The following is a 26,806-nucleotide window of genomic DNA, read 5'->3' on the forward strand; positions in this document are numbered from 1 at the left end:
TGAAAAAGAATGAGCAACATAGTTCGTAGAAAGATCGAGCGTCTGATATATACGAACGCAAGCACTTTGACAATAGATACAGTACCAAGCAACACTGTGATTCAGCGTACTTTCGTTGAAGATTGTAAGTTGCCTGTGGTAAATGATGATGCGTTAGATGTAACTAACGTAGGTTGAATAAATGCAGGTTTGAATCTACAGCAACGGCCTTGAGTTTCATTGTCTACTGCCTCGCGAAACACCGGGATGTCCAAGAGAAGCTTCGGCGAGAAGTCATCGATGCCTTCGGTCCCGACGTAAGTGACGCTGGTATTATGATGAGACGCAGGTCGGGCTCTTCGATCTTCCTAAAGTTGAGGATCTAAAATACTTTTTGCCGTCGCAGAAATATGTGTGCCTTTGGTTACGTCATAGAAGATGATCGCTTTATTTTGTAACTAGATAACCTTGTTTGCTAAGTGATGGGATCCCGCGTAATTAAGTGACGTTTGGGCGGGCTATCTCAATGGTGAAAAAAGAAAAGTCCACCTCTTCGAGCGATCACCTGGTATCGCTGTGATGACTTCATGAACGCTGAGAGAATTTATGTGAGGCCAATGCTGCATGCGTGCGGGGACCGTACGCACGCTTTCTGTCTATCTTTTTCCGAGCTATTTGCGCAGTGGTGACACAAAAAGTTGCTACTTTTTGCTGGTGAGGTTAAGTATGAAAAATGTACTTAATGTGGGCCCACTAATGGGTGCTTTGACATTGCTCGCAGACATTAACTTGATTGGCCTTAATTTGGACTCCGAGGATGCTTAGATCCTTAGTTTTTCAATCCGCCTTGCTTACCACCGAAAACGAGGTTCTAAGCCCGAACGAACCTATATACTCTTCCTGCCTGCAACCCGTTATTCTACGGGAAGCTAAAGATAATGAAGTTTCGGTTCGAGATTAAGTTTTCAATAAAATAGTTATGTGTCGCTTGTGAAATCTTGAATACTGTGCGAAGTTACCTATATTCTCGTTTTTAGGGATCCCTGGACTATGAAACAATAATGAAAAAGTTGAAATACCTGGAACACGTAGTGGATGAAACACTACGACTTTATCCTCCAGCATTATCGTGAGTACACTCACTGTGACAAACTTCGAGAACTCTAGCCAAAGAGCTAGACTTGGCATTAAATTGCGCTGATTATCTGCTGACCAGGACCCGGGAGAGCAGCTTAATTAGTTGACTAAATGGTAACTGTCTACAGTTGGTTTTAAACGGAAAATACTGTACACCTACTCATAATATGGTCCGTTCTGTACAAACGGTGAAGACTTCAGTTATGCAGTTGGGCCTTGCATTATAAGAAATATGAAATTCTGGAGTTTCTCATGCCAAAGCAATATAACAATGTTAATATGAGGCGCGCCGTAATGGAAGGCTCCGGAATAATTTTTCACGACATGGGTTTCATTAACGTGCACGCGATGTACCGTACACGGACGTTTTTGCATTGAACACCCTGTGAACGTGGCCGCCGTGACCAGGGTTCAGCCCGCGACCGCAAGACGAGCAGCGTGACGGCGTAGGCACTCGGCTACCGCAGTGGCCATTGACCGTTGCACAGCTGCTGTCAGCAGAATCGATGACACCAAATATTTCTTGCATCCTCAAAAATAACAAATCTCGAGCAATTTTTCTGGATTTAATTCTCACGCCGTATTCGAAAACAACTGTAGAAACATTTGCTCGATCTCAAATATTTTTGATAACGGTTGGACATTTAAATGTAAATAAATCGCTTCACCTGAGGACCAGGCGGGCAATAAGACCACGAGCTCCAATTCGACGTAAAGACGTCTATGATGTACCAGTTTTCTCAAATAGGAAGAATAAATTGATCTGATCTTTTTACTAAAGCAGCGCATCGCTCAGAAGTCAAATCTTAATGACTAAATGCCAAGAATTACGTTCCGCGACTTCAAAACCCATTGATGGAGCTTGCTACAAATTTACCATTGGATAGCGATGCCGCAGACTCCCAAGATCCCCAATGTTGCAACCACAATGCACTTATTGTACTTAAGCATAGGTACCTAGGCGAACCATTTCTGCAATTATTCAGCGACGTCGTGTTTTAAACAAATTTATTTTGAAGATAAGTGTGGCAAAACTGCGAGCTTGCTCTGGTGAATGTATTTGTATCATAATATATTCTCTGTTATTGACTGAATAGTAGTTCAGAACGGGTGTAAAAGCGAGTCTCCACTTACTTACGAAATAAAGTACGTGTTTACGGTTTTAATTGCTGTTCAAGCTGCGAGAGCCTTTTGGGGGCATTGTTTATGCTCGTAACGGAACTGGATGATCATTCAGCAACAAGATACATTATGAGAGCGAAAGACTTAGCGGTAAATTGATGATTTTTAAATTACTGCAGAAGGTACATGATATACCGCTCTACGGCATCTGATCTCCGATGAAACATTGCTTTGCAGGAATCTGAATCGACAGGCCAAAAAAGACTTCGAATACAATGGCATCAAGTACAAGGCAGGTACAAATGTCATGGCAGCGTTGTACCAGATCCAAACAGACCCACGATATTTTAAGAACCCTCTAGAGTTTAATCCCGACAGGTGAGTGAACTTACTACTTACTCTACTGACACTCCTTCGAATGCAAACTTGGGTACCGTGTTCAATGTACTGGCAAAGAAAGCTCACTACTCAGGGAATGGAATTCAGATTAAATGAAAAACAATTAGTCAGTTTGTCGCTTATTTGAAAAATAAGCGCATGGTGCACTTTACCGCTTGAAAGCTACGAAAGTCTTACAGAGAACTTGACATATTTTGCTACTTCAGAGGAGAGATGTTTTACGCGTATTTTGAATAATAGTTGTTACATGAAAGTAAAAAAAAATGTCCTGTGGCTCCGTAGTTTGGAGCCAGAGGGGCTGAGAGTAGCGCTGCGTTCTAATATTATTATTCCCTATAGACGGCCAAATATATGACTAAGTGTACAGCGACCATCTTGTGTCTAGTTCCAGTGGTGACTAAGCCGGCAAGAAAAACAGCTTCTTGCCGAGAGCGTCGAGATAAAGAAATAAAAGCAAATTAAGAAATTAAAGGCCGTTCCGCTCTCCGAAGGTGCATGACCAGCGGAGCTGTAAACATCGTGGTAGAATACTTGTGGTAATGACTTTATTGCCTCAATCCTTGTCAAATGAGTAAAGACGGTCACACTGGGTTTGTGGTCACTATGATATGCGCTGATCGGCATACTCGAAACTACAGACATATTCTTTGGTGAGGTCAAATCGATGGACGCAAGCCGCTGTGTGATCCGTTATGCTGGATCGGTGTGGTATGTCAACCGAAATGCCTCCAATACTTCTCGGCACTTCTCGGTACCGACACACCCACATTGAAATCACCGACAACGTCCAGAGGCTGGTAGTGTCATCGCAGCTAATCCACGCAAAGTTAGTAGACACGAACCTATCGCCATCGCATTTAGACATCGAAAAGACTTTTGCAGCTCTTCGCCGCGTTCTCCGATTCGAGACACACGTCGTCCCGTCTGGCCCGCCGCTTACGTTCGACCCCTCGGGCACCATCTTCTGTGGTGTTTGCCGCGCACCGCCTGCGACCGTACTCTCTTCTAAGGTCGCGTGGCGCTTCGTATGCGAGCTGCTCGTCGGGAGTCCTATAGCCACGCGTGGCCTCCCCATGGCAACTCATACTCAACACTACCCAACTAGGTTCTTTACGGAGTCGCAACAGAGCGTAGACGAGGCCAAGCATTGTTTTCTCCTAGGCAGCCGATGGCAGTTTTCGGCATGCTGTTCTGTATGTTGTTTGCGTGATTACAAAGAATGTATGCACTGTTCGCTTCACTTTGCCGAGTGCTTGTAGCCTTTGCCTTACAGTGCTACGAGCCATTGTTTGAGTGCTTGCGCGAGTATGAGCCATCGATGATGATAGTTTCTGTGTGCGGACACGAAAATTCTATGGCACCATAGCCATATGCAGCTTCGCTGTAAAAAAAAAAAAAGACCTTCGGCAGCATGTTACACTCCTCTAACACGTGAAGACGAAAACCTGCTGCACATTTCTTAATGCATTAAGTTATATGATCGGAGGGTTCAGACTTCTTGCAAGACATAACGAACCGCATTGTGAAGTAAACGTTAGACAAGCCGTTGTCTGCGAGCTTTGGCCTGCTCTCTACATGACCGTCTCGCATCATCGCGTTGCTGCTTTCGGAGTTCGTCTTCTTCGGCTCGTTTTCGACGCTTAGCTGCGGCATCATCTCAAAAGGGGAAAGCAACACACGCGGTAGAGCGACTTCCTCCCACCGCTTCGCATGCCTCACCTCGTTTTTCGATTGACGAGCATCCTCGGCCCTAACGTACTTCCAAGACGGTTATGCATTGCCTTATTGATGGTTTGGATGGTTCTTTTGAACCTGTTCCTTAATGAACCGTATGCTGTTCTGTGTACTGTATGCGCGAGTTCAATAAATTTATACTCTGTTTGCTTCACTTATCTGAGCATCTGTAGCCTCTGCCTTAAGGAGGTATCAGGAGAAGAAGAAGAACGTAAACTTTATTTTCAAATCATGGAGATTTGAGTGATTCAATTTTTTTCGTGCTTACAGGGGTATGAGCCACTGCTGCGGATGATATTTTTGTACCACTAGACCAGACTCCGCGTTTTTTATTTGTATGAGACATTGAAACGAACCACCTAACGTTTTCGCTTTAAAAGAACGAAGTAGGCTACCTTGTAGGCCGAGCAAGATGGCGGCTAAGCGGAAAGCTTGGAAATTCGATAGGAGGGTTGCCTGTGCAGAAGAAAACGCAGTCACGCTTTCCTATGCGTTTATTGTAAGGTACGTTGTGTTTCTTGGGCAAACCCATCAAATACAGCTATAATATATGCATTTTTTTGGTTTTGGTTGTCAACGCGAGGTGCCGCCTAGTAGCAGAGACGTTTTCCAGGGGCCGCATAACGTAGAACTATTCCAATATGTTTTTATTCCAATCTCCTGACGTCAAATTTGCGTAACCACCGACGCAAGCATCGGGCGGTCACCCGCAGGGTTGTCTGAACAAACGAATCAAATGCTCCCCTCGTTCATAAGAGGTCACATTGTTTGCTTGAAAAACGAATAACATTGCCTGCACTGAGCGGCTTGTCTTATCTAATTGGCTCACAAGAGGCGAGGAGCACGCTCAAGTGGAGAGGAATTCGATGGGGCCGAGCCACTGCACTGAAAGTGATAACCGGATGAACAGAGTGGTGCCGGCGTCTGCGATTGGTCCGCTTTCTCTTACTTAGCTTGTGGTGGCTGGTGGACAATCGCGGAGGCATGCAACGGAAGCTTAAGAATGACGCCAAAACGGATCATCAACAAAGAATAGTTGGCAGAACCAGGTCGTAAACGTGCCGAAAGTTCTTGAAAACGTCACACGGCCACGCAAGAAGTTTTATTACACGCAAATAAACCCATGATCTCCGGCAGGGGCGAGTAGCCAGTGCCGGAGCGATCGGCAGCAGCCATCTTTTATTCCTTTCGAAATGGGGTAGCCTGCGGCTATTTAGAAGGAAATTCAATTTTGTTCGGCATATTAATGCATCTTTAACGCGTACACGTCACTTTGACGCGGTAAGATTTTGCGGTTTTGTGACGTCGTGTGAGAGGCAGGTGAAGTTGGTGCAGCCCGAAAACTTTTGACCAATAACCGAAGGCTAATGGAAAAAAGGCGTCGTATCAGAAATAACTATTTTTGTTTTGTTCGGTCAAATTAGGCATAATCAGTGTGTAGACATGATATCAGATGGGGAGCTATCGCGGTTTTCGTGATGTCGCGTGACAGACAGGTGAAGTGGGGGTGGTCAAAAAAGTTTTTGACGAATCGCGGTGGGCTGATTGCAGAATTGGAATTGAAAAGTTTGGAATAGTTTTACGTTATAGTGCCCCAGATTCCTTCCATTATTTGGGATCGAAGTTGTTTTCTTAGCTGTTAAAGTGGATTGCCTCCAGCGCTCGTCAGAATTAGAACACACTCTAAATGAAAGAAGAACAAGAGCTTCTTCTGTGTCACACAGATGTTACCTACAGTCATATGAGGACTTTCTGATCACGTGAAACTGTTTCTGTAACTTTAAGCCTAAATTGGCCTGATAGCGTTTTCCTCAAAGCAATTATTATTGTTTATAGGATTATATATTTATTCATTCTTGTCTGAATAAGATGTTTCCCACGCAGAAGTGGCAGTGGCAAAGACATGTAATAAACGGACCTATATATATACAGAGAGAAAGTAACGGTGATTTGCTGTTAGTGATGGCGCAACCACGACTAGAATTGGGAGTGGATGTGATCGAATAAATTGAGTAAGTCCTGTTTGGTAGGATAACTCCAACAAGTTAGGTTACCTGAAGCACTCGGCTTTGTGCCTTGTTAAAAGTAGGACTGTGATAAAAATATAGATTCGAAGTGCATTGGTTTTCCAAACACGCTCTTCCCAAGCGATGAAGGCGTAATGGATTTGTTAGGTTTTTAATATAGGAATATAACAAAATGTAGAAACTGAGATAGCGTAATCAGGAAAATAAAGGTCAACCTCAGAATTTCGCTGAGAATATAACTTTTTGCGCCACTACTAAGAAATGCGCTTTAGTTTGTTATGCTAAGAATTTAAAAGTGCGAATGGAATTCTACGTCCGGTGCCAGGTTCAGGCTACCTTTAATAAATTGCACATACAAGAGCTGGTAAAACTGACCTAAGAAAGAAATGTCCTAGAACGATTACTTCGTTGTTATTTTTACTCTGCAGTCAGGTACTACATTCAGGTATACACAGATTGTTCGCACCAGAATGAAAGTTCCAGATCCGCCTGATACACAGCCGGCACTTGCATTCTTAGCCCAAGGATGAAATCAAACAAAAGGAGGTAAAATGAGGATAAGAAGACTGTGGCCATGGTCGAGTGCTTACATCAACTGATTTATTTTACAGACAGAACGATGTAACAAGACAACCAAATGCGCACACGTGCAGCACTTGGGTCATAAACACAACGTCATGTCAGGAAACTAGAATTCACTACCAAAGAGATACACTTATCTGTCACTAATACAATCCACGCCTTTTTTTTTTCATCATGTGGTAACCTTCCGAAATTTCTCCTCCCAACGTACCATCACTTCTGCCTGCCATATTTATTAACCTCCTAAAGCCGTGGTTAACATTTGAAAATGCTAACATGCTTTATGCCGACTGTAACCAACTCTTGCCACAGCAATTATTATTCTACACATCCACTATGATAGATCCAAGAGTGTTCAGATAACCGTACTTTACGTATTCTACGACCTTTCTTTTTTTCACTCTATTTGGTTGCTAGGTTTTTGAAGCCAATATATGTTTCCATGCATCTTTATCAAACGGAAACGAGTAGCTTGCACCACTAAACGAGCCCTAAGGGTACTGAAAAAATAAAAGACAGAACGAGAACAAACAAACAAACAAACAAACAAACAAACAAACAAACAAACAAACAAACAAACAAACAAGCAAACTAACTAACTAAGAAATGGACGTTAGTAAACAGTATCTAACGCTTGTAAATGCAGCCTTGCGGCTTCATAGCGCACATGTGCTTTTTATACCGCGCAGGTTTTCCCCTGGAAATGAAGCCTTGTTTACGAAAGCAGCATTCATGCCCTTTGGCGTCGGGCCTCGCAACTGCGCTGGAATGAAGCTGGCATTGCTAAAAGTGAGGTACACTGTGGCCAAGATAGTCCAGAAGTACCGCATGGAACTAGGCCCCTCTCAGAAGGTAACGATCATTTCACACTTTACTAGAAGGAATGAGTTTGCCAAGCTCACTGCTTCACCTTACTTTTATTATCTCAGTGAAGTGTTTTTATGCGACTGTGCGTTTGTAGTTTTCGATTCACTTATCGTGTACAGAATCGAGGTTCAGCGGAAAACCAATACATAGCGTATATACTTGTACATTATTGTGACTCGGTGTGCACTGCATGGCGGGAATGAGGACGGGTGGTGCAAAGGAGTGACGGAACGCACGAAAGAAGCATGGCTAAACTTAGGAATACGCCAGCTCGAGCTGTTTATCTATAGTGCGTTTGCAGCGTGTGCTATTTGCCCCCTTGGCCTCGCAAAGAGCAGCTAAACACAAACGGCAGAATGCTGTCGTTATTTATTTATTTATTTATTTATTTATTTCAATATACCTTACAGGCCTAATGAGGAGCATTGAGCAAGTGGGGCAACACTACAAGACAGATGTACACGTGAATACAGCAAACATGAGTAGAAATCATGGTCACAAAACAGGGCTACAGATGAATAATATTCGGTAGGGATGACAAAATCGGATACGTTTTACTACGTACATTGCTCGCGTGCATAATCAAACATCGTGTAACAAAAGGTGTAGATTAAAGCATGAAAAAAAAACCTACCAATAATATTTACGGTGATAGTTAAATCGTAGAGATTCAACTATCTTCGTAATAATTGCTTATGTGACGTCACAGTTGTAATAAACCCGGAAAGATTGAAACCTCTTGAGTCGTATAGGGAAAAGGCAGCATGACACAAATACTCTTTAGCAATGTTCACTCACTGAAGCACTCGACCTTTGTCGGACCACTCTCTTGCAGTGTTCTTGCAGCTCCTTATCATTCGCCTTTAAGAAGACTATGCGTAAGGTGCTGCACATTGCCAAAGATCATAAGAACTGTTAAAGCAAGCTGCTTAAGTATGACGTCACGAGTTACGATTCCCTGTGGCGGGCGACTGCATTCCGATAGGGATGTAATGCGAAAACGGCCGCATACGATTTAGGAGCGCGTACAATAGCGCAAGCTTGTTAGCATTAATTCAGAGCCCTAGCTGAGGTGTTGAGTTTTTGTTTTGTTTGTACTGCTTCAATAAAATGGTATTCGATGCCTATTCTGCTTCGTTCTAGGGAACCATGGAGCTGGGCCAGTATGCGATGGCATCAACGCCCGCAATAGGGCCCTGGATTGTCCTACACAGTTTGGTCAATGAACGCTGAGACAACTCATTCTCTGAATGGGCGTTTTAAATGGTGATGTGAACATTCCTTCATATGTGGAGTTGTTCCTTTCTGTCATTTGTCATCACTACGTATGTCGCTTTGTGATGCGCATAAACATGGGGCCCTATAACGTAAAACCATTGCAATATGTTTTTATTCCAATCTCCCGATGTCAAAGTTGCGTAACCGCCGATGCAAGCACCGGGCGGTTACCTGCAGGGTTGTCTGAACAGAGCAATCAAACGTTTTCCTCGTTCATAGGAGGTCACTTTTGTTTGCTTGAAAAATGAATAACATTGCCTACACTCAGCGGCTCGTCGTATCTGATCGGCTGACAAGAGGCGAGGAGCACGCTCAAGTGGAGAGGGATTCGATGGGGCAGAGCTAGTGCACTGAAAATCTATAACCGGATGAAGAGGGTGGTGCCGGCACCTGCGATTGGTCCGCTTTCCCTTACTTATCTTGCGGTGGCTGGTCGTAAATCGCGGCGGCATGCAACGGAAGCTTAAGCATGACGCTAAAATGGATCCTCAACAAAGAAGAGTCGGCAGAATGAGGTCGTAAACGTGCCGAAAGTGCTCGAAAACGTCAGGTGCGAGTAGCCAACGCCTGAGCGATCGCCGGCAGCCATCCTTTATTCCTTTCGGAACGGGGCAGCCGGTGGCTATTCAGAAGAAAATTCAGTTTTGTTCGGCATATTAATGCATCAATAATGCCTACACGTCACTTTTACGCGGTGAGTTTTCGTAGTTTTGTGACGTCGCGTGACAGGCAGGTGAAGTGGGTGCAGCCCGAAATCTTTTGACCAATAGCCGGGGGCTAATCGCGAAAAGGCGTCGAATCAGAAATAAATAGTTTTCTTTTTTTGGTAAAATTATGCATAATCAGTCTGTACACCTCATATCAGATGGGGAGATATCGCGGTTTTCGAGACGTCGCGTGACAGACAGGTGAAGTGGGGGTGGTCCAAAAAAGTTTTTGACCAATCGCCGAGGGCTGTTTGCAGAATTGGAATAGAAAAGTTTGCAATAGCTTTACGTTATAGCGCCCATGTTCTCTAATAAACATTCTTGAGTACTTGTTCTATATGTTTTATTCAATGCAGGATTTGCCATATGGCAGGTTAGAATTAAATAACAGTGCGCAAACCCTTTATTAATGCTGTGGGCTGCACTAAAATTGTGCACGCTAATGGCGTACGCCTAACGTAAATGTGCAGTGACACAAAATTTGCCCTTTCACATTTGAAAGGTCAAGCGCTGAAGACTATTGGAAAAATGCAGACAAACCCGAGCACGTTTAAAAAACAACAAAAAAAGACAACCGCACAGCACTTCATTGCGATAACACTACATGAAGAAAGAAAAAGGCGCTCAGCGCTCCTGGTTATCATCGAAACTAGTTAGGACGTCAGGAAGTATAATCGATATAAATCAGTGCACAGGGAGAGAATAAACTAAAGGGTATCGGAAAGGAAGAGGCTGGTGTAAGCGATTATGCCATTCCGCTCGTTTGGTTGCACCGTCCCTGTCGGTGAATGCCTCATCGTCTCCTCTAGCCATAAAAGGTGTCAGTGGTGTAATCGCATACTGCCGTCGACGCGGACAACGTCTGTTTCCGTGGGATTAATAGGAAAAGATGGCAGCTAACTCGTCAACGCTACGAAGAAGTCAATCACTCGACGGCAGACATGCTTTAACATGTTGTTTGCGCGGACCATGACTGCTTCGCGTTCTGGATTCCCTGCAAAATTTACTGTTTGTTGGGTTCTACTGACAGTGTCACAGTGTGCATGAAGAAAGTGACAGAAACGGCAAAAAAAAAAAGATATATCGGTGCTTGTGCACCGAGATATCTGAAGTATACAGCGGTGTTGTCGTATTCCTAAAAGTTAAGCTAAAAGGTGATCGTGTGAATAGACGGACGAAAGTATTTTGAAGGAAATCTTGGTGACGTTCTGGCACAGAATGACTTGCAGGGTGTTTCACAGAAAACTTGAGGCTCACACGTGGTGAATGTTTGGTGGGATACCATCAATGTTGAAATTCCACAAATGCCATCGTATTACATCTCTCTCGTGTGTAACCAACACAAAACGTTCGGAGGGAAATTGAGATTGGAAGCGATCAACACTGGGCAAAAAAATTTGTTAAAATTTGGAGAAGCCTTTGCTGGGAGCCAGCGTTTTGACAAGGGGACTCGCTCGTCTTCGTTAGGGCCTCTCAGTTGATAACATGATGAGTCCGTGATATATATATGATTACCTTCTTTATAGCAATAGGTGCTACGTGCTTACTCCCTCAGTCATTGTGACGTCCCCCAACATTCGTCGCAGAAATTACAATGCGGTTTGAAGTAAGTTTGTAAAGAAATAAATGAGAAGTACCCCGATTAGATTTGAACTCCATTCCCGCGGTGTGGTAGTCGGAGGTTTTTAGCGGTTAAAACGTCTGTCGATGCTGCAGTGGAGAAATATAGTCAAGTGTTCGGCGAAAACTCCTCTGGGGAGGAAACAAATTGGTGCCAAAAACGTGCACTCGCCAAGAATAAAAGAAAAATGAAGAATAGACGTTTAAGGCCCCGTACGGGTCCTTTGATCACAATGAAGATGTAAGCGTCGGCGCGCGGCTATTTATGCGTGAAGGGGCGCAGCGTTCGGGTGTTCATCTGGGGAAGGTTACTCCGCGTCCTGTTTATCGTGTGTGTAGTTGATTGGATTGGAAAGAAAACGGCAGATGAGTGTTTCTCTTTTGCGATGATGGCTGCTGAGTCCCAGTCAATGCTGTGTCCGGTTAGTTCGCGATGTTCCGTCAGGGCTTTCGCGGCTGTGTGGCCCTTGGTGATGTCATGCATGTGTTGTTTGAAGCGCCATTTAAAATTTCCGCTCTCGACGATGTACGACAAGTCACACTCCTTGCATGGTATCTTGTATGTCACACCCGGGTAGTCCGTGTGTTGCAAAGGGTCTTTTGCGTGAACCAGCTGTTGGCCATGTTTTCGGGAAGACACGTGGACGATTTGAACACCGTAGCCCTTAAAAATTCGTGCAAGGGCTTCACTTGTTGCCACTGTGTAGGTTACCGCCGCGCGTTTCACTGTTCTTTTTCGCCGTTTCACGGCGGGGCTTCGCTGATTTGCGCTCCTGCGTTCTGGGCAGTTGTAGAGGGTAACCATTGTTCAACCGGTCCCTTTTCACAACTTGTGGCTCTTGGCTAGGTTTCGTGGTGCTGGCGCAGACGCGCAATGCCCGGGAAAAGAGTGCTGCTGCGACGGATCGCTTTTGCCCGATTGGGTGCGCCGAGTCGAAGCTCAGGTAATTTCCCGTGTGCGTTGGCTTTCTGTACACACTAGTCGGCAAGCCGCTTGAAGTCCTTTCTACGAGGACATCCAGGAAGGGAATTCGCACATTGTTTTCTTCTTCAGCCGTCAACTGTATACTCGGCTTGAAGGAATTTAGGTGCTCGAGGAAATGTGTTGCGTGCCGGCGAGGGATAATGCAGAAGCAGTCGTCCATGTATCTTAGAAATAGCTATGGTCGCGTCCCGAATGAAGATAAGGCGGCACTTTCCAGATCCTCTAGAGCAATGTCGGCGCAAACGACGGACACAGAGGTTCCCATTGCTGTGCCGAATACTTGCTTGTAATACTCCTGGTTAAAGACGAAGCACGTATTCTCAATACAAAATTTTAGAAGGCGGGTCGTGCGATTCGAATGGCGTGCGTTCGGGCAAAGAAGAGTCAGCCTCGAGAAGCTTCCTGCCGCACTCGAACGCATAGTCAATAGGCACGCATGTAAACATTGACTTTACGTCAAAGGAGATCATCACTTCATCCTCGTCAATGCAGGCGCTTCTTATTTGCTCAATGAGACCATGGGAACGCGACCTTGCGGCAATCGGGGAAGCTGTCGTCGTTTCAGCCGGAGATCGCTGCCTGCGCATTTGCGAATCTTTGCTTTAATGGATGCAAGGCAAAAGAGTTCCCGTCTATCTACGTACGATTTATATACCTTTTCATTGGGCCATGAGGAAAGGGCGCGCGGCGAGCCTTTACTCCTCTGTGCCTTGTGCGAGCTGGCATGGCGCTGCTTGAATGAGTTGTCGGTGTGTGCTGCGGAACTATTTGCATATGTTTTTTACGTGATAGCGCTAAGCGACCCATGTCGCAGAATATCTGGTGTCGGTGTCGGCGCCCGTGAGCGAAAATTGTCGTATATATTTAGATATATGTGTACACCACTCCTTGGTATATGACATGAGGCATATGAGGGTTCTATTGCCACATCTACCGCACTATCACTAAAGTTACTCATATCTTGTCTTATATTCTTGGCAAAGTTATTCCTCGGAATTTTGAGAATGTCAGCTCACAAACAAATTTCATGAAACGTAACACCGACAGTGCATGCCTTTTATGTTAAATCTTCTCAGAGTTAAAGATTAAACGTTCGAAAGAATAACAGAAACCTGGAAATTATAGAATTTTTTCGTGTGGCTGTGCACTACCTCAGGGATCGGCGCACGCAAGAGGCGACGTTTCTACCAGAAAACTAGCCTTCGTGCATAGTGGTCGCTACCAGCGTTTCCCAGTAAACATTATGGTTACATGAGCTGCAGTTGGCAGGAAGCGTGAGAAGCAGTCAGCGATCTCTGAATGCTATCGTGTTCCAATGTTAATGAGAAAGGTTAAGCGTCCTCCAAGTTCTTTAACTCATTTTTCTTGAAACTTACACAACGTCGATTGACGTGAGGTACGAGGAACAACTACTGTGCAGCCTTTAGGTGCAGTGGTAACTACAGTTTGCGGAAATTACTCGTGGTCGCGCAAACATGCCATGAACGGGCATCATCAGCCGCGGTGGGTGTATTTTGTGAACTATTTCGACTGTACCGGTTTTCACTAGGCGAAAAGAACCGGCGTCTCTGTATTGCCAGCGTGAACTAGAAAATCTCACTATCCCATCGCTTGGTATAGTGAGAGCTGAAATGCAACTGAAATATACAATACAACTGAAATACAACTGAAGTGTACGAGTGTTCGTGTACGGCCAACCCAATGCAGCCCCGAAACAACAGCCAATCGTTGTAAAACATTTGCCTTTGCCATTCGTATTGTTGTGACGCATTGCAGGTTTAGTAGACTTGGAATCATTACGCTAGGTCTGCGTTAGCCGCCTGTATGGTCGCTGTGTTGGACAAGGCCGATGGCCTTGCTCAACACAGCGATCACTGCGTTTGGTAAACCAGCATGATAGCATAATTTCTTTGTGATTCGACATTTCCTTTTTTCCTCTGTAAGGGAGTAATATCTAAACGGGATCTCATAAAAAGAATCCGACGGCTGTTTGCGAGAGCACAATTTCGGTAGAACGGGTGAGTGCGTTATAGACGATGGGACGAATAAGTCTGAAAAAAAAGTAGTATAGTAAACAAAATCGGTTTTCGCCCGCTTCTGTAACGAAAAAAATTAATCACTGGATAAAGCTTGAGTAAGAACTCGCATGGTCATGCCGCGTGCTTGGGCCATGCTCTATATGGAATAGATATGTAACCCAGCATCTACCACTGCCCCGGATGCTCTCGCAGTGTGCAGATAGTCGCTCGACAAATGCTACCCACACCGTACAGTATGCGGTCATTACTAGCCAAAACAATTTTATTCGTGGGGAGAAACCTCGTCCAGCAAATGAGGTAGTCACGCTATCTATATACAGATAACAAAGCTCGTCAACGTGAACAGCACAACTTATTCCGCAGTAGAACGGTACCCACACTGTTAAAATAGAATCGTCATATGTCTCGTAACTACTCATTTGCTGCTAAACCACACTTTGGAACTACAGTGAGAATGCTGTAGTAAGATCAGAGTCATAAAACGAATTTTCGAAAATATACAACTGGTCTCCGAGGCCGATTGCAGGCTCAAACACGCGCGCGCACATCGATCGGTCCGGGTGATCCGTCCACCTCAACGCCAGGGGAAACTCCGGCCATGGCAACTTCATGATAACTTCAGTACGTATCACAGGACCGTTTCCCCCTTAGAGTGCGCCATCGAGATGTCATGCATAAATCGACCGCGCGAGTGCGAGAACAACTACGAAACACTGCCGCCGAGTGTATAGCATGGCACGCAGCACCGAGCGCTCACACAAGCCAGCATGCCGTCTGCGCATACATGGCGCAGCTGCCTAGGGATGATGGCGGCGCCCACGAAGAAGCGATCTCTAACTGGCACTGAACCAAAGAAGTTAAACGAAGCCAGCGGTAAGAAACGACGACGACGACGACGACGACGACGACGACAACAACAACAACAACAACAACAACAACAACAACAACAAGCGACCGGTCGAATAGAAAAGGCAGACCTCAGCGCCACTAAGCTGCGCAAAATATTTATTGTCCCCCTCTGATTTTGAGCATTGAAATTTTTCTTGTAGCAATATATGGTGCTTCTGTAGAAAGTCTGAGGCATCGATTACAAGTTAACGTTGGCCGAGACCCTACACTGAACGTTTACCTTCACAAGTCTGTGCTGGCATTATCAGCCTTGTGTGATTTTTTCTTTTCTTTTTTTTGCAGTGAGAGTAAGTTTGTAGAATATTTATTTTTAGCATGTCACCGGTTCACTGTTTAAAGGAGAATATTTTGTTGAAGAACTTTCCCGAAAACTTGGCTCCAATTTGGCTATTCCAGGGACCCTTTCCGTAGGTGCGACCGAACTGAGTTTCAGCCGCACGAACGTTTTTGACACACTCTGCAATTTTCTACGCAATAGAAAACTAGAAGAATGGCGAAGTTTCTCTTTGTCTTTTTGTAATGCTCGCATATTTGTTTACTGTAATACTAAGTATAGCCTCCATGTGTGTAAGTGCTGACATTTCATTTCACAATCACCAGTTATTAATTACCTATCAATTTACTTTCCTGGTTAAAAAAGTTGTTACTCTTTGTGCAGCCCTATTTATGGCCGATCCTCCAGAGTTGGCTGCGCAATTTCCCTGAGGAACAACTAATCAACCTTTGCAAGTGAAGAATTCTCGAAAGCAGATTGCGCCGCGTGTGAACCTATGAGAGAGAGAGAACAACTTTAATGAAAATGCCTGCAGAGTCGGTTAGGCTCCCTCCACGCAGGGAGGACAAGCTTTTACCGCGACGCGGCCACTACGTCAGTCTCGTGCATTGTGCTCCTCGAGCCAGCACCCCCTTCTTGGGGGTTCTGCCCCACTTCTCCTCGGTTTCGCACGGTCACTGCCTCTCTAGAGCTGCCGAGACCTGCTGGACGGCCTTGAGTTGTGTCTCTTGGTCATAGCTCCTCGTTGCAGCCTCTAGCTGCGGCGGGGTCGTCGTCTTCTCGCTGGCTTCTCGCCGATTTATGCTACAGTCCCAAAGGATGTGAGGCGCGGTGGCTCTCTCCTTCGCGCACAGTCTACACACGTCACTCGCGTACACGCTCGGACACACGTGCTTAGCTAGCACTGGGGCGAGCAGGGACCCCGTCTGTAATTGCCTGTACAACACTGCCTCCTACCGGGTAAGCCCCGGGTGAGGTGGCGGCATAGTCTGTCTGTTAAGTCTGTACCCCTTCACTATTTCGTTGAAGGTGGTCATCTTGTCCTTGGCACTACACCGCGACCAACACTCCGAGTCGGCCGTGCTTGCAGCTGCACGGTTGGTTAGTCCTCGCGCGGCCGAGTTGGCCATCTCGTTGTGGTTCACGTTCCCGCGTTCCGACACGTCACTGCCCATGTGGGCCGGAAACCACTTGATCACCACAGCACTGTTGCGTCCGATGTCTTCGGCCTTGCGCAGTATGCGCGCGGCCTCACTACATACCCTGCCCTTGGCGTAGTTCTTCACTGCCGTTCTAGAGCCACACAACAGTGCTTGTTGATCCGGGGTCGGAGACGGCCAAGGCGATGGCCACCTCCTCCGCCTGGTGCGCCTCTCGAGTCCGGACGCTCGCCGCGGTCTTCGTTGCACCCGTCGATGCCCCGGCAGCCACCACCGCGTATGCGTAGCTGCTCCCTCGATACTCCGCCGCGTCCACGTAGATGGCGCCTTCTTCTCTCGCGTGGAGGTCCACGAGAGCCCTGGCCCTCGCCAACCTCAGCTCCTTGCTGTGCTCGGGGTTCACGTTCCTCGGGATCGGGCAGATCCTGAGCTTTCTCTTGATGCTATCCGGTATAGGTACGTCTTTCTGCTGCTTGCCTTCCCTCGACTCGAAGCCAAGGTCCCGCAGTATCTGTCTTCCGGTTCTAGTTTCAGAGAGACGCTCGAGTTGCGCCGTTCTCTGTGCTTCGGCTATTTCGTCCAGCGTGTTGTGGACTGCCAGAATCATGAATTTTTCGGTGCTCGTGCTCCCGAGGAGACCGAGTGCCACCTTATACGCCTTGCGTATGGTGGCGTCCATCTTGTTACGTTCGCTCGGCCTCCAGTTGTGGAAGGCGGTCACGTACGTTATGTGGCTAACTGCGAAGGATTGAACGAGCCTAGTCAGGCTCTCCTCCTTCATCCCCGCTCTTCTGTAGGACACCCTCTTGATGAGTCTCATTGCCGCGGCCGCTTTGCCCGCGAGCTTGTTGACCGGTTCACCGTTGACTCGGTTTCGCTGGATGAGCAGCCCGAGCACTCGAATATTCTGGACCTCCGGTATTACTTGTCCTCCCGCTGTCTTGACCGTGATCTTGGGACACTCGTACTTGACTTGCATATTCTTTCTTTTCCTGCCCGCTCCTGTCGGTGGAATCACCAGCAGTTCTGACTTGGCCGGAGAGCAAACGAGTCCTGACCCGCCCAGCTGCTCCTCGATGGCGTTGACCGCTTCTTGCATCGTTGTCTCGATGTGTCCGTCGCTTCCTCCCGGTACCCGTAGCGTAACGTCGTCGGCGTAGATGGTGTGCCGGACCCCCGCTACTCTTTCTAGCCGGTTGGCCACCCCGATCATCACGAGTTTGAAGAGTAGCGGGGATATCACCGAGCCCTGCGGAGTTCCGACGCTGCCCAGCTTCTTCTCTTCGAGCTGCAGGTCTCCCGCGCAGATTTCGGTGGTCCGTTCTGTCAGGAAGTCTTTTATGTACTGGTATGTCCTTCTGCCCATGTTTATCCTGGATACTTGGGCCAGGATAGCCGAGTGCCTCACTTTATCGAAGGCGCTCTTCAAGTCCAGCCTGAGTATGGCTCTGTTGTCCTTGGTGCCTGTGGTATCGTCGATGATCTCGTTCTTCAGTAAGATCATGGCGTCTTGTGTGCCGAGCTTCTTCCGAAACCCGATGATGGAATTTGGGTAAAGCTCGGATTTTTCCAGGTAAAGCTGCCACCTGTTCATGAGAACGTGCTCGAGGACCTTTCCCACGCACGAAGTGAGCGAGATCGGCCTGAGGTTCTCTTTGTTGGGCGGCTTGCCAGGCTTGGGGATGAGGATCGTCTTGGGTGCTTTCCATTGCTTGGGCAGCCTTCCTTCTTGCCAGCACTTGTAGAAGTTCGTGAGCGTTTCGATGGCCGCTTCGTTGAGGTTCTTGAGCGCTCTGTTGGTCACTCGATCGGGACCCGCGGCGGACCTGCCATTGAGATCCTGCAGGGCAACTCTGACTTCCCACGTCTGGATGTCTCGATCTAGCGTCTCGTTCTCGTTGCCTTGGTAATCCAAGTGTCTTTCCGTGGGGGTGGTAGGCAGACACTTGGCGTCCAAGCGCCCCTTGACCTCGTCCTCCACATGTTCGCAGATTGCCTTGAGTAGGATCCTGGCCAGGTTGTTGTGTTGGTGGCCCTTGGTCTTGGTTTCGTCGAGGAAGTGCCGCAGCATGTTCCACGTCTTGCCCTTGTGCATCTGTCCGTCGGCTTCGTTGCAGGCCTCGTTCCACTGTTGGGTGCTTAGCACCCTGCAGTGGACCTCAATCTGCCTGTTGAGCTCGGCGATCTTCTTCCTTAGACTTCGGTTGGTTCGTCACTTCTGGCACCTCGCCTTTATGGACTGCTTGCCTTCTATCAGGTGGGCCAGCCGACTGTCCATCTTGTCTATCCGTTCGTCCGTCTCCAGCTCTTTGGTGGCTCCTTCCGTCGTCTCAACGACGTTGGCCGCCCATTGCTCGATGTCCGTAATGTTCAGTTGCACCGCGGGTAGCGCCTTTCGAAAGGCGCCCCAGTCTGTAATGCGATGCTTCCTTATGCCGCTGTTGCCTTGGCCTTCGAGCGGTACGACGACCTCCACGATGTAGTGATCGCTGCCCAGCTCTTGGCCCATGTTTCTCCATTTTGCTTCTCTCGATCCTCCGTCGGTTTTGACGAAGGTAAGGTCCGGAGAGGTGTCTCTCGTAACCGTTGTGCCGATCCTGGTGGGAAAGGCCGGATCCGTGATTAGGTTCAGTCCCACGTCGGTGGCGTCTTGCATCAGCTCTCTCCCCTTGACCGTCGTTCTGTGGTAGCCCCAGTCTTGGCTCGGAGCGTTAAAGTCTCTGCACACTACGAGCGTATTGCTCCCCGCGACTGAACTCGCCTTGTGGAATAGTGCCTTGAATTTCTGTTGTCCGTGAGACGGATTGCTGTAGACGTTCACCAGGAAAGTGCTCCCCTTCCTCCACTTGCCCGTGATTACTTCCACCGTGCAGTGTTCGATGGCGCTTCTGCCCATCATTGCGTGTTCCATGAAGGTGATCCCTTTCCTAACGAAGGTGCAGACCCCTCTGCCCTTGCCCTTGCACGTGTCCCTTTTGCTCGGCGGGCTGTCGTGCGACCGGTAGCCCGGTAGTCTCGGCGTCTCTTCGCTGTGTGTTTCTTGAATCATTATGACGTCTGGTTTCCTCGTTAGTGACTGCAAGTGTTGCTGCAGCACCGCTCTCTTGCCGGTAAAGCCGTCGCAGTTCCAGTGCAGGACCAAGAGGTCTATCACTGGCGGTGTGGATGCTGCTGTACGTGCTGTCCCGTCCATGATTGCTGCAGTTTGGCGATGATCTGTGCTTCCATACCTTGTATTTGTGCCTGTATCTGTGTCTGCAGCTGTGCTTGCATCTGCGCCATCATGTTCTGGATCGTGCTCTATATGTTCATTGTCATCTGCTGAACTGTTTGCGCGAGCGCAGTGAGGCGTTCGTTGGTTACCTTGCTGGTCGCCTCAAGACGGTCGAGTCTGTCGTAATGTTTTTCGACTCTCTCCATTATCTTTCGTTCCTTGGCGCCCTCTATGGCTCTCCTCTTGGGAGCCGGTCCCGCCTCTTTCGTGGCTCTCGGGTCCATCTCGACCTCTGGTTCGTCTTCGGTTATCTCTTCTTGTTTCCTCTCTTGTGCGGGCTTCGGCAGCAGCTACTGCTGTTGCTGCAACGCAATTAATATCGTTAGGTTCTCGTTGATTTCCTTGATGGTTGCGTCCTGTTCGGCGATTCTCCGCTTTAGCATCTCGTTCTCGTCTCTCAGGGCTTGTACCACTCTGTTCTCTTCTTGGGTCTTCTTCGCGGCGTTTTGCGCTGGTGGTTGTCTCTTCTCTGCCATGTTTGCCTTGACTGCGTCGGCCCAGGCGACTCTCTCCTTCGACTGCGACGGTCTGTGGCGGCTGGCGCTCCTGCCTCCCTTGCTGTTGTCCCTCTTGCGGCTGCTGTCGCGCTGCCTTGATTCCCCGCGGGGTCTCTCGGCAGACGGCGCTCACAGCGGCGGAAAGCTTTCCGGATCCGGTTGTTGCTGCATGGCTTCCATCTTGCGTTCCCATTGCCGTTTTTTGACCACGTACGGCATCTTGTACTTGTTTTTGCATTCCCTCTCGCCCGTTGGATGCTGCCCCCGCAGAGCTTGCACTTGGGCTTGCATTCGCGTTTGTGATCCTCGCTGGGGTTCACGATTCCGCAGCCGATGCACACTCTGCTGTTGGGATTCGGGCATACGTCTCTTCTATGGCCGACCTTGCCGCATTGCCTGCACACGTCAAAGTGCTTGTGGTAAAGCCCGCACCTGACTAATATCGAGCCATACTTGACGTGGTTCGGTACTTTCTGTCCTGCGAAGAGTACTATCACAGTGGTTGTATTGCCGATTCTGTGCGCCTACCGCTAGGGGGATGCACGGGTTCACGATGCTTTCGGCTATCTCCTCCGGGGTGTCGTCTACGGCTATGCCTCGGATGACTCCCTTGACCGTGCCGTCCGGCGCCGTTCGGTAGGCGCTGACTTCGTATGTCCTGCCTCCTATGTTAAGGGCTTTGACCTTAGAGTATAGCGTGGCACGCCTCTCGTCCGGGGTGCTGACCACGATGATGTTTTGCTGCGCGTTCGTGCAGATGGTGTCTGCTTTGGCTTCTTCCTTCGTTACTCGAGCCGCCGTCATGACGGCCGACATAATTATTGAAACCTCAGTTCTCGCTACATTGATACCTCCACGTGGTCTCATGACTATCTTGATGTCTTCTTTCGGCATGTCTGTCGGCATCCTCGCCGCTTTCGTCACCGAGGCTGCAACTCTCTTAGCAAAGCTGGTCCTAGTCTTGGGTCTAGACTGGCGAGTAATGGCGGCGGACTCACCGTTTTCCTTGCCGGCCATGATCTGCTTGATGCGCTTGCCGGAGGCCGACCAGCCTTTAGCTTCATCCGGTGTAATGTCCTCTCCGTGAACTTCAATGCACGTGCGCCCGCCGAGACTGCCGATGCTCGCTGCTGACGCCATGTTGTCTGCCATGGACGTGGCCATTTCCATTTCGGACGCCATCTTGGTTGTACTCGTCACCGGGTTAGGCCTAGCGGCCGGGCCCGTCGCCACCGGTGGCCGTACTCGTGGTAGGCCTACGTTAGGCTTAGCGAAAAGTCCGCACCGCAACAGAAAAAGTCCTCGTAAATTGATAGAATCAAGTACCGCTTGGTCAAAACTGGTACTGGTCGATGCCCCGCACCTTCGCGCACACTTTGGTACCAATCATGTCGCGGGACCTGTCAATTAACACTGCGTTAATTGGCATTAATTGCGTTGTTGCGTAAATTGAACCTATGCGATTAAAAAACACGGAGTATGCAGATCTCATTACCTATGGGAATTGACTCAAGCGACACTTTCTGTAGTATTTGCGTTAATAGACAATGCTTGACGGTGATGCTGACGTCATACGACACTCTAGAGGTGATGTTAAGTGCTTGCGTGACCCACTTCTGTTTGTCTACGTAGTACAAAGAACACACAGCGAGACGTCGTTGCTCGACGCGTTGTTGTACGCCATTGTTCACAGCCAACGAGAAGTTTAGTTCTTCATTGACTCACACAGCGCATCGCATCGGAGCTGAAGTGTTGATTTCCTAGACGGCCTCTTGCGTATTGCTGTCTTCACGCTGCGGTGCTTCAAGACGACTTTGCATCCGCACGCCCTGCGTCAATTGTCTGGGCGGACAAACTTACATGCGTCTTTATTTTTTAGAACTAGCAGAAACATGCCGAACCGTGCCTTGAATTAAAAATTTCCCAATTTGTCCGCGACTATTGCAATGTCTATTACAAGGATAAGCGCCGCAGCTTCTGCAATGCTTTCGCAGCGGGCTCGCGCGTATCTACAGCCGTCCAGAGGGCACTGCGGTCACGTCTAAGGAGCTGTCATTGAAGATATCCTTTAGAACCTTCTACCGCGCCACTGCCATGTATAATACACGTTCTACACCACCCTCTGACGCGGCGTGCAAGGCAGCAGCAGCAGTGGAAAAGTAGAAAGAAGAGGGGAAGAAAGAAGCTTCGCTTTAAAAAATGAATACATGCACGATTCCGCGAACGTTTAGTGGAAGCCATACAGGACAAAGTAGCGGAAGACTTATTGCGTATAATATTGCTGTGCCAGCTATCACGTCGCTGGTTAGCGTTATGAGTGAAACTGCAGTATTTTTTTTTTTTACTTGTCAGGTGGTGAATGAATGCTTGGCAGCCATCCCTCATTCAAAACCTGTTAGCCTTGTCCAAAGCAGACTAGTTAAGTATTGTACTACGGGACAAAGGCAACCGCTGCGGGTTATGGTGTGGCTCGCTGCGTGTTCAGGATCATATGCGCCGCGCTCGAAATCTCTCGCTCAAGACCTCTGGACAATCGCGCAGAAGCTTCCAAATAACGCTTTCCGTCTTCTGCAGTACCCAAGAAAGTAAACCAGACGACAGCGGGTGCAGTACATCAATTGGTCGTCGCCCGCTTCTTGAAGAGGTTGCGCGTTCGGCTTTCGGCAGCGGCAAGTTGTCTTTTCTTCTAGTTCACTTTTTTTTTTATCTCATAAACTATAGATTTTTATAAAGTGATCATGTAAATTTCCTTGCGCTTTCCCGGGTTAATTATCTGCGGACATCATTGTCGGTAGCAAACAAGAAATAAATACCCCTTGGTTCCAGCTGATGCATCACTTTTTTTTTCTGGAAATATGCTTAGGCAAGGGATGTGCACCACTTGTAGAGGTTGCCGAACGCGCAACCTGTTCAAGACGCGTGCACGGGCCAATCGATGTCTGGCAGCGGCTGCCCCCTGCTTCACTTTCTGGGATATTAAAGTAATGCTTAATAATGCTTATAATAATAATAATGGTTAATATAATGCTACACCTAGCCATGGGAGTGAGAGCAAGCGCCACTCACGAGGAAGGCGGCTGAGATGGAAAGTCTTCGATACAGAATATCTCGCATGTCAGCCACCTGCGTCACGTAGTACTGGAAGCTAGGAGCAAGAAACTGGCCAATAAACACTCGTACGATACGTCAAGGCATCAATGATGCCGCAGTCGAGTGCTTCGCTATGCAATCAGCGAGCAGAAGGAAAGTCGCGTACATTAATTGTGCAACCACTTCATCGGCTACGCCACTATACTTGCGCTGCCAGCAGCATGATCCTTCCAGTGTCGTTAACTTTTTTTTTTCCGACTGCATAATTTCTAGGCGGGCTTGGCGGAGAGAATTGGGCCGTTGGCGCCACGACAAAAAGCGTGTCCGACGTACCTGCCCTGCGGGGCAAACTACTGGCGACTGTCATTACGACATCCATTTCGTCGTTTTTGCACGCAACGTTCTCTGGCGTATCCGAGTGTCGCTCTGGTAATGTCAACAAGGAATAAAAATAAGCAAACATAAATGAGCAAGCTCAGCCATCATCATCTAAGCAACCAACACACGTACTTGACAGGTGTAGCACGAGACAAGATTTATTGCTATCACAAGGCTGAATCTAGCGGTGTTGTTTACCTTCAGACAGAGGCAAATCCCATGTTACTAATGGTTTTTGACGGGGATTTATCCACAAGGTTGCGAAAACACCTGCACGTCAAGCATCACGTGAGCGAGAGGCAATTTTCTTTTCTTCTTGAGATCCTGTGAATGTGCGCTTGTGTGCAAACTTACTCGCATATACTGCACGCCGAGGTTTCGCACCCGTAGTGCAAGCTCTCCGAACGTCATCAGCGCACCACCCGCAGTAGTTGACTTGCGTCATAAATTCACCTTACGCCGCCGTCCGCAGCAGCGTGTCGCCGCACCGCGTTCGTTTATACTGGTCGGATCAAGTTTCATAACATTGATAATGACACAGGGCTGCGCGGAGATGAGCAAGTGGCACAACTACTTACGCATACTGAGACAACTCCCAGACGAGTTTCTGCGTGATTAAAAAAAAAAAAAACTACTATCACTCTATCTGTTCTCGAGGCACCCTCGACTGTGTTTTCTTTCCATATAGCCCTCAATCTGTAACATCTGCAAAAAAGGTTTAATAGGCCCAAAGCAAAACTCCAAATGCAATTGTCTGATGGATAACGACAAATAGGCTGCGATTTTTTTTTGTAAATAAATGCGAAATTTATACTCCACACGCAAATCTGGAATTTCAATATAGTTCGCGATGTGAATATTGGCCACATGGGTCATATATTACTTGGATTGCCGCATAAAGTTTGCACGATAAAGCTTAGAAGTGGTGACCCTGTAAACAAACAGAGAAAGAAAGAAACAAACAAACAAAAAGCTGATTTTCTATGGCTTTACACTCTCATTTATGCGATAAAATCTGTTGGCGACTGAGTTACGAGAATCAACTGGCTTGCCGAAGACCAACTTGTACCAAATAAAAATTGTTTAACAGCATAACAAGCTGATATGGAACGTTACAAAATACCGTTTCCGTGTGTTCACTATGCACTAAGCATAGTCAGATACATAAAGCAATGTTGTACGTTCGGAGGCTGAGTTTGCGTTTATTTAGTAGGAACGTTGCGCGCGCTCTTCAAGGATGATGTTTATATAATATTCTTTTATTCCCTAAAACAGTTCAAAAGCCTCTCCACTGAAGATATACTATGCCTGAGAGAACTGGGGCTGAATTCACAAAGCTTTTCGTTCGTAAGTGATTTTTGCCATTAGCTGCTGGCCGCCTTCGCTAACAATATGTCCATCATCAGGATTTACGGCTATTTGCTCTTACGAACAATACTAGCGCGAGACCTTTTGCGAATACGGACCCTGATGATTACCGTCACTATAGAAACCCACAGGCACGCCTTACAAGAAGCCCCGAGTTCCCCCCGCACCCTCAAGTACGCCAAATACCTGAGTATTATAGTATGTATATCCTGAGCTCAGAATAAATAGCTCAATGCATCGTTGTTCCATATGTGTATATATATGTGTATATATATATATATATATATATATATATATATATATATATATATATATATATATATATATATATATATAAGGTTTAGTAGTAATGGGAGAGGTTAGCCAGAAACGTGACAGGCATGCTACTGCAGGTCAAAACGCGAGGGATGAAGAAATTAGAGAAAAAAAGCACACACACATGTGAAGTGCGCTTCCACAAACGCTATGCAGTCGAACGCCTTTAACGTGAAGTGGGACGTTGGACAGGTCATTTCGTTTCAGCTGCGCTCGACGACAGTTTCAATCTCGTCGAGGCTTCGTACTGCGCAAAAAATACTATAACAGCCTCATGGCATCTACGACTGGCCGTTTCGGAGCGCTCTAGGCCGCTCTCGAAAGCGGCGTTGTTTTCGGCTGGATGGAAGAGGGTGCGCGCCTTGCGTTCGGCTGGCCCTTTTCGATCGCTCTCATCCATCTTCGAGCGCTCTGAGGGGCTCCGAGCCCTGTCGGCGGAGCAGTCATCAAGGTTGAGAGCGTTTCCCGCAACGTCATCACAGCACAGCGTCGCCGCTACTCGCGAGGGTCCATCGTAACCTAGGCAACCTAGGCTGGCGTCTCGACGAACGCTCGGTTTTCCTGGCAGCGCTGGGAGCTTTGCATAGACGAAACATCGGACGTTGGCAGTAGTCCCGTGGTTATGCATCCGCCATTTCCTCCTCCGATAGCGAGTCACACGTTCGGCTTGGGCGTTTGTCCTATAACTCTGAGTTCGTGGAACCTTTGCGTTAGGGGAGGGTGGCCACCAGTCGAAGATGCCATTAGTGGTGCACTATATTATGAGGCGCACGCCAGGCTGCGAGGCAGAAAACCTCGAGCACACAAACGAACAGAGGACAGTTTTTTTTTCTTTTTGAGAAGCGTTCGAGGCAAGCATTCGCGCATACGTCGCGGTCGTTTGAAGCTTGTTTGAAATGCCGGTCACCGCTTGAGCGTGATCAAGCCCACTTTCGAGTACTATCGAATATCTGCACGCCTGTTAATCTTAGACCGCATCGCGGCCTCGTGCATACATGTTCGGTGCTCAGTATGCGCGTATACGTGCTGGAACTCAGTATAAGTGTGTGGTGCACCTTTTCCTCC

General features: G+C 47.7%; 1 protein-coding gene and 1 pseudogene across 1 annotated transcript; one reads left to right on the plus strand and one right to left on the minus strand.

The window, feature by feature from the left end:
• Positions 1 to 221: 221 nt before the first annotated feature.
• On the plus strand, positions 222 to 10,158 carry LOC129386307 (cytochrome P450 3A19-like). Its single transcript, XM_055074133.2, has 5 exons — positions 222 to 296; positions 1,017 to 1,108; positions 2,476 to 2,616; positions 7,670 to 7,832; positions 8,991 to 10,158. The coding sequence occupies exons 2-5, from the start codon at positions 1,041 to 1,043 to the stop codon at positions 9,078 to 9,080; spliced, it is 462 nt and encodes a 153-aa protein (XP_054930108.2). The 5' UTR covers positions 222 to 296; positions 1,017 to 1,040; the 3' UTR covers positions 9,081 to 10,158.
• Positions 10,159 to 19,969: 9,811 nt separating this feature from the next.
• LOC126536658 (uncharacterized) lies at positions 19,970 to 21,772 on the minus strand (annotated as a pseudogene).
• Between the last annotated feature and the right edge of the window lie 5,034 nt (positions 21,773 to 26,806).

The sequence above is a fragment of the Dermacentor andersoni genome, chromosome 4 (assembly GCF_023375885.2).
Source record: "Dermacentor andersoni chromosome 4, qqDerAnde1_hic_scaffold, whole genome shotgun sequence".
In the NCBI taxonomy this organism is placed as follows: domain Eukaryota; kingdom Metazoa; phylum Arthropoda; class Arachnida; order Ixodida; family Ixodidae; genus Dermacentor; species Dermacentor andersoni.

Excerpts from the sequence above, each read along its gene's own strand:
- LOC129386307 (XM_055074133.2), top strand. The coding sequence starts at position 1,041 with ATGAAAAAGTTGAAATACCTGGAACACGTAGTGGATGAAACACTACGA. Across the intron at positions 1,109-2,475 it reads CTTTATCCTCCAGCATTATC|GAATCTGAATCGACAGGCCA; the intron begins GTGAGTACACTC and ends ATTGCTTTGCAG. Across the intron at positions 7,833-8,990 it reads AACTAGGCCCCTCTCAGAAG|GGAACCATGGAGCTGGGCCA; the intron begins GTAACGATCATT and ends GCTTCGTTCTAG.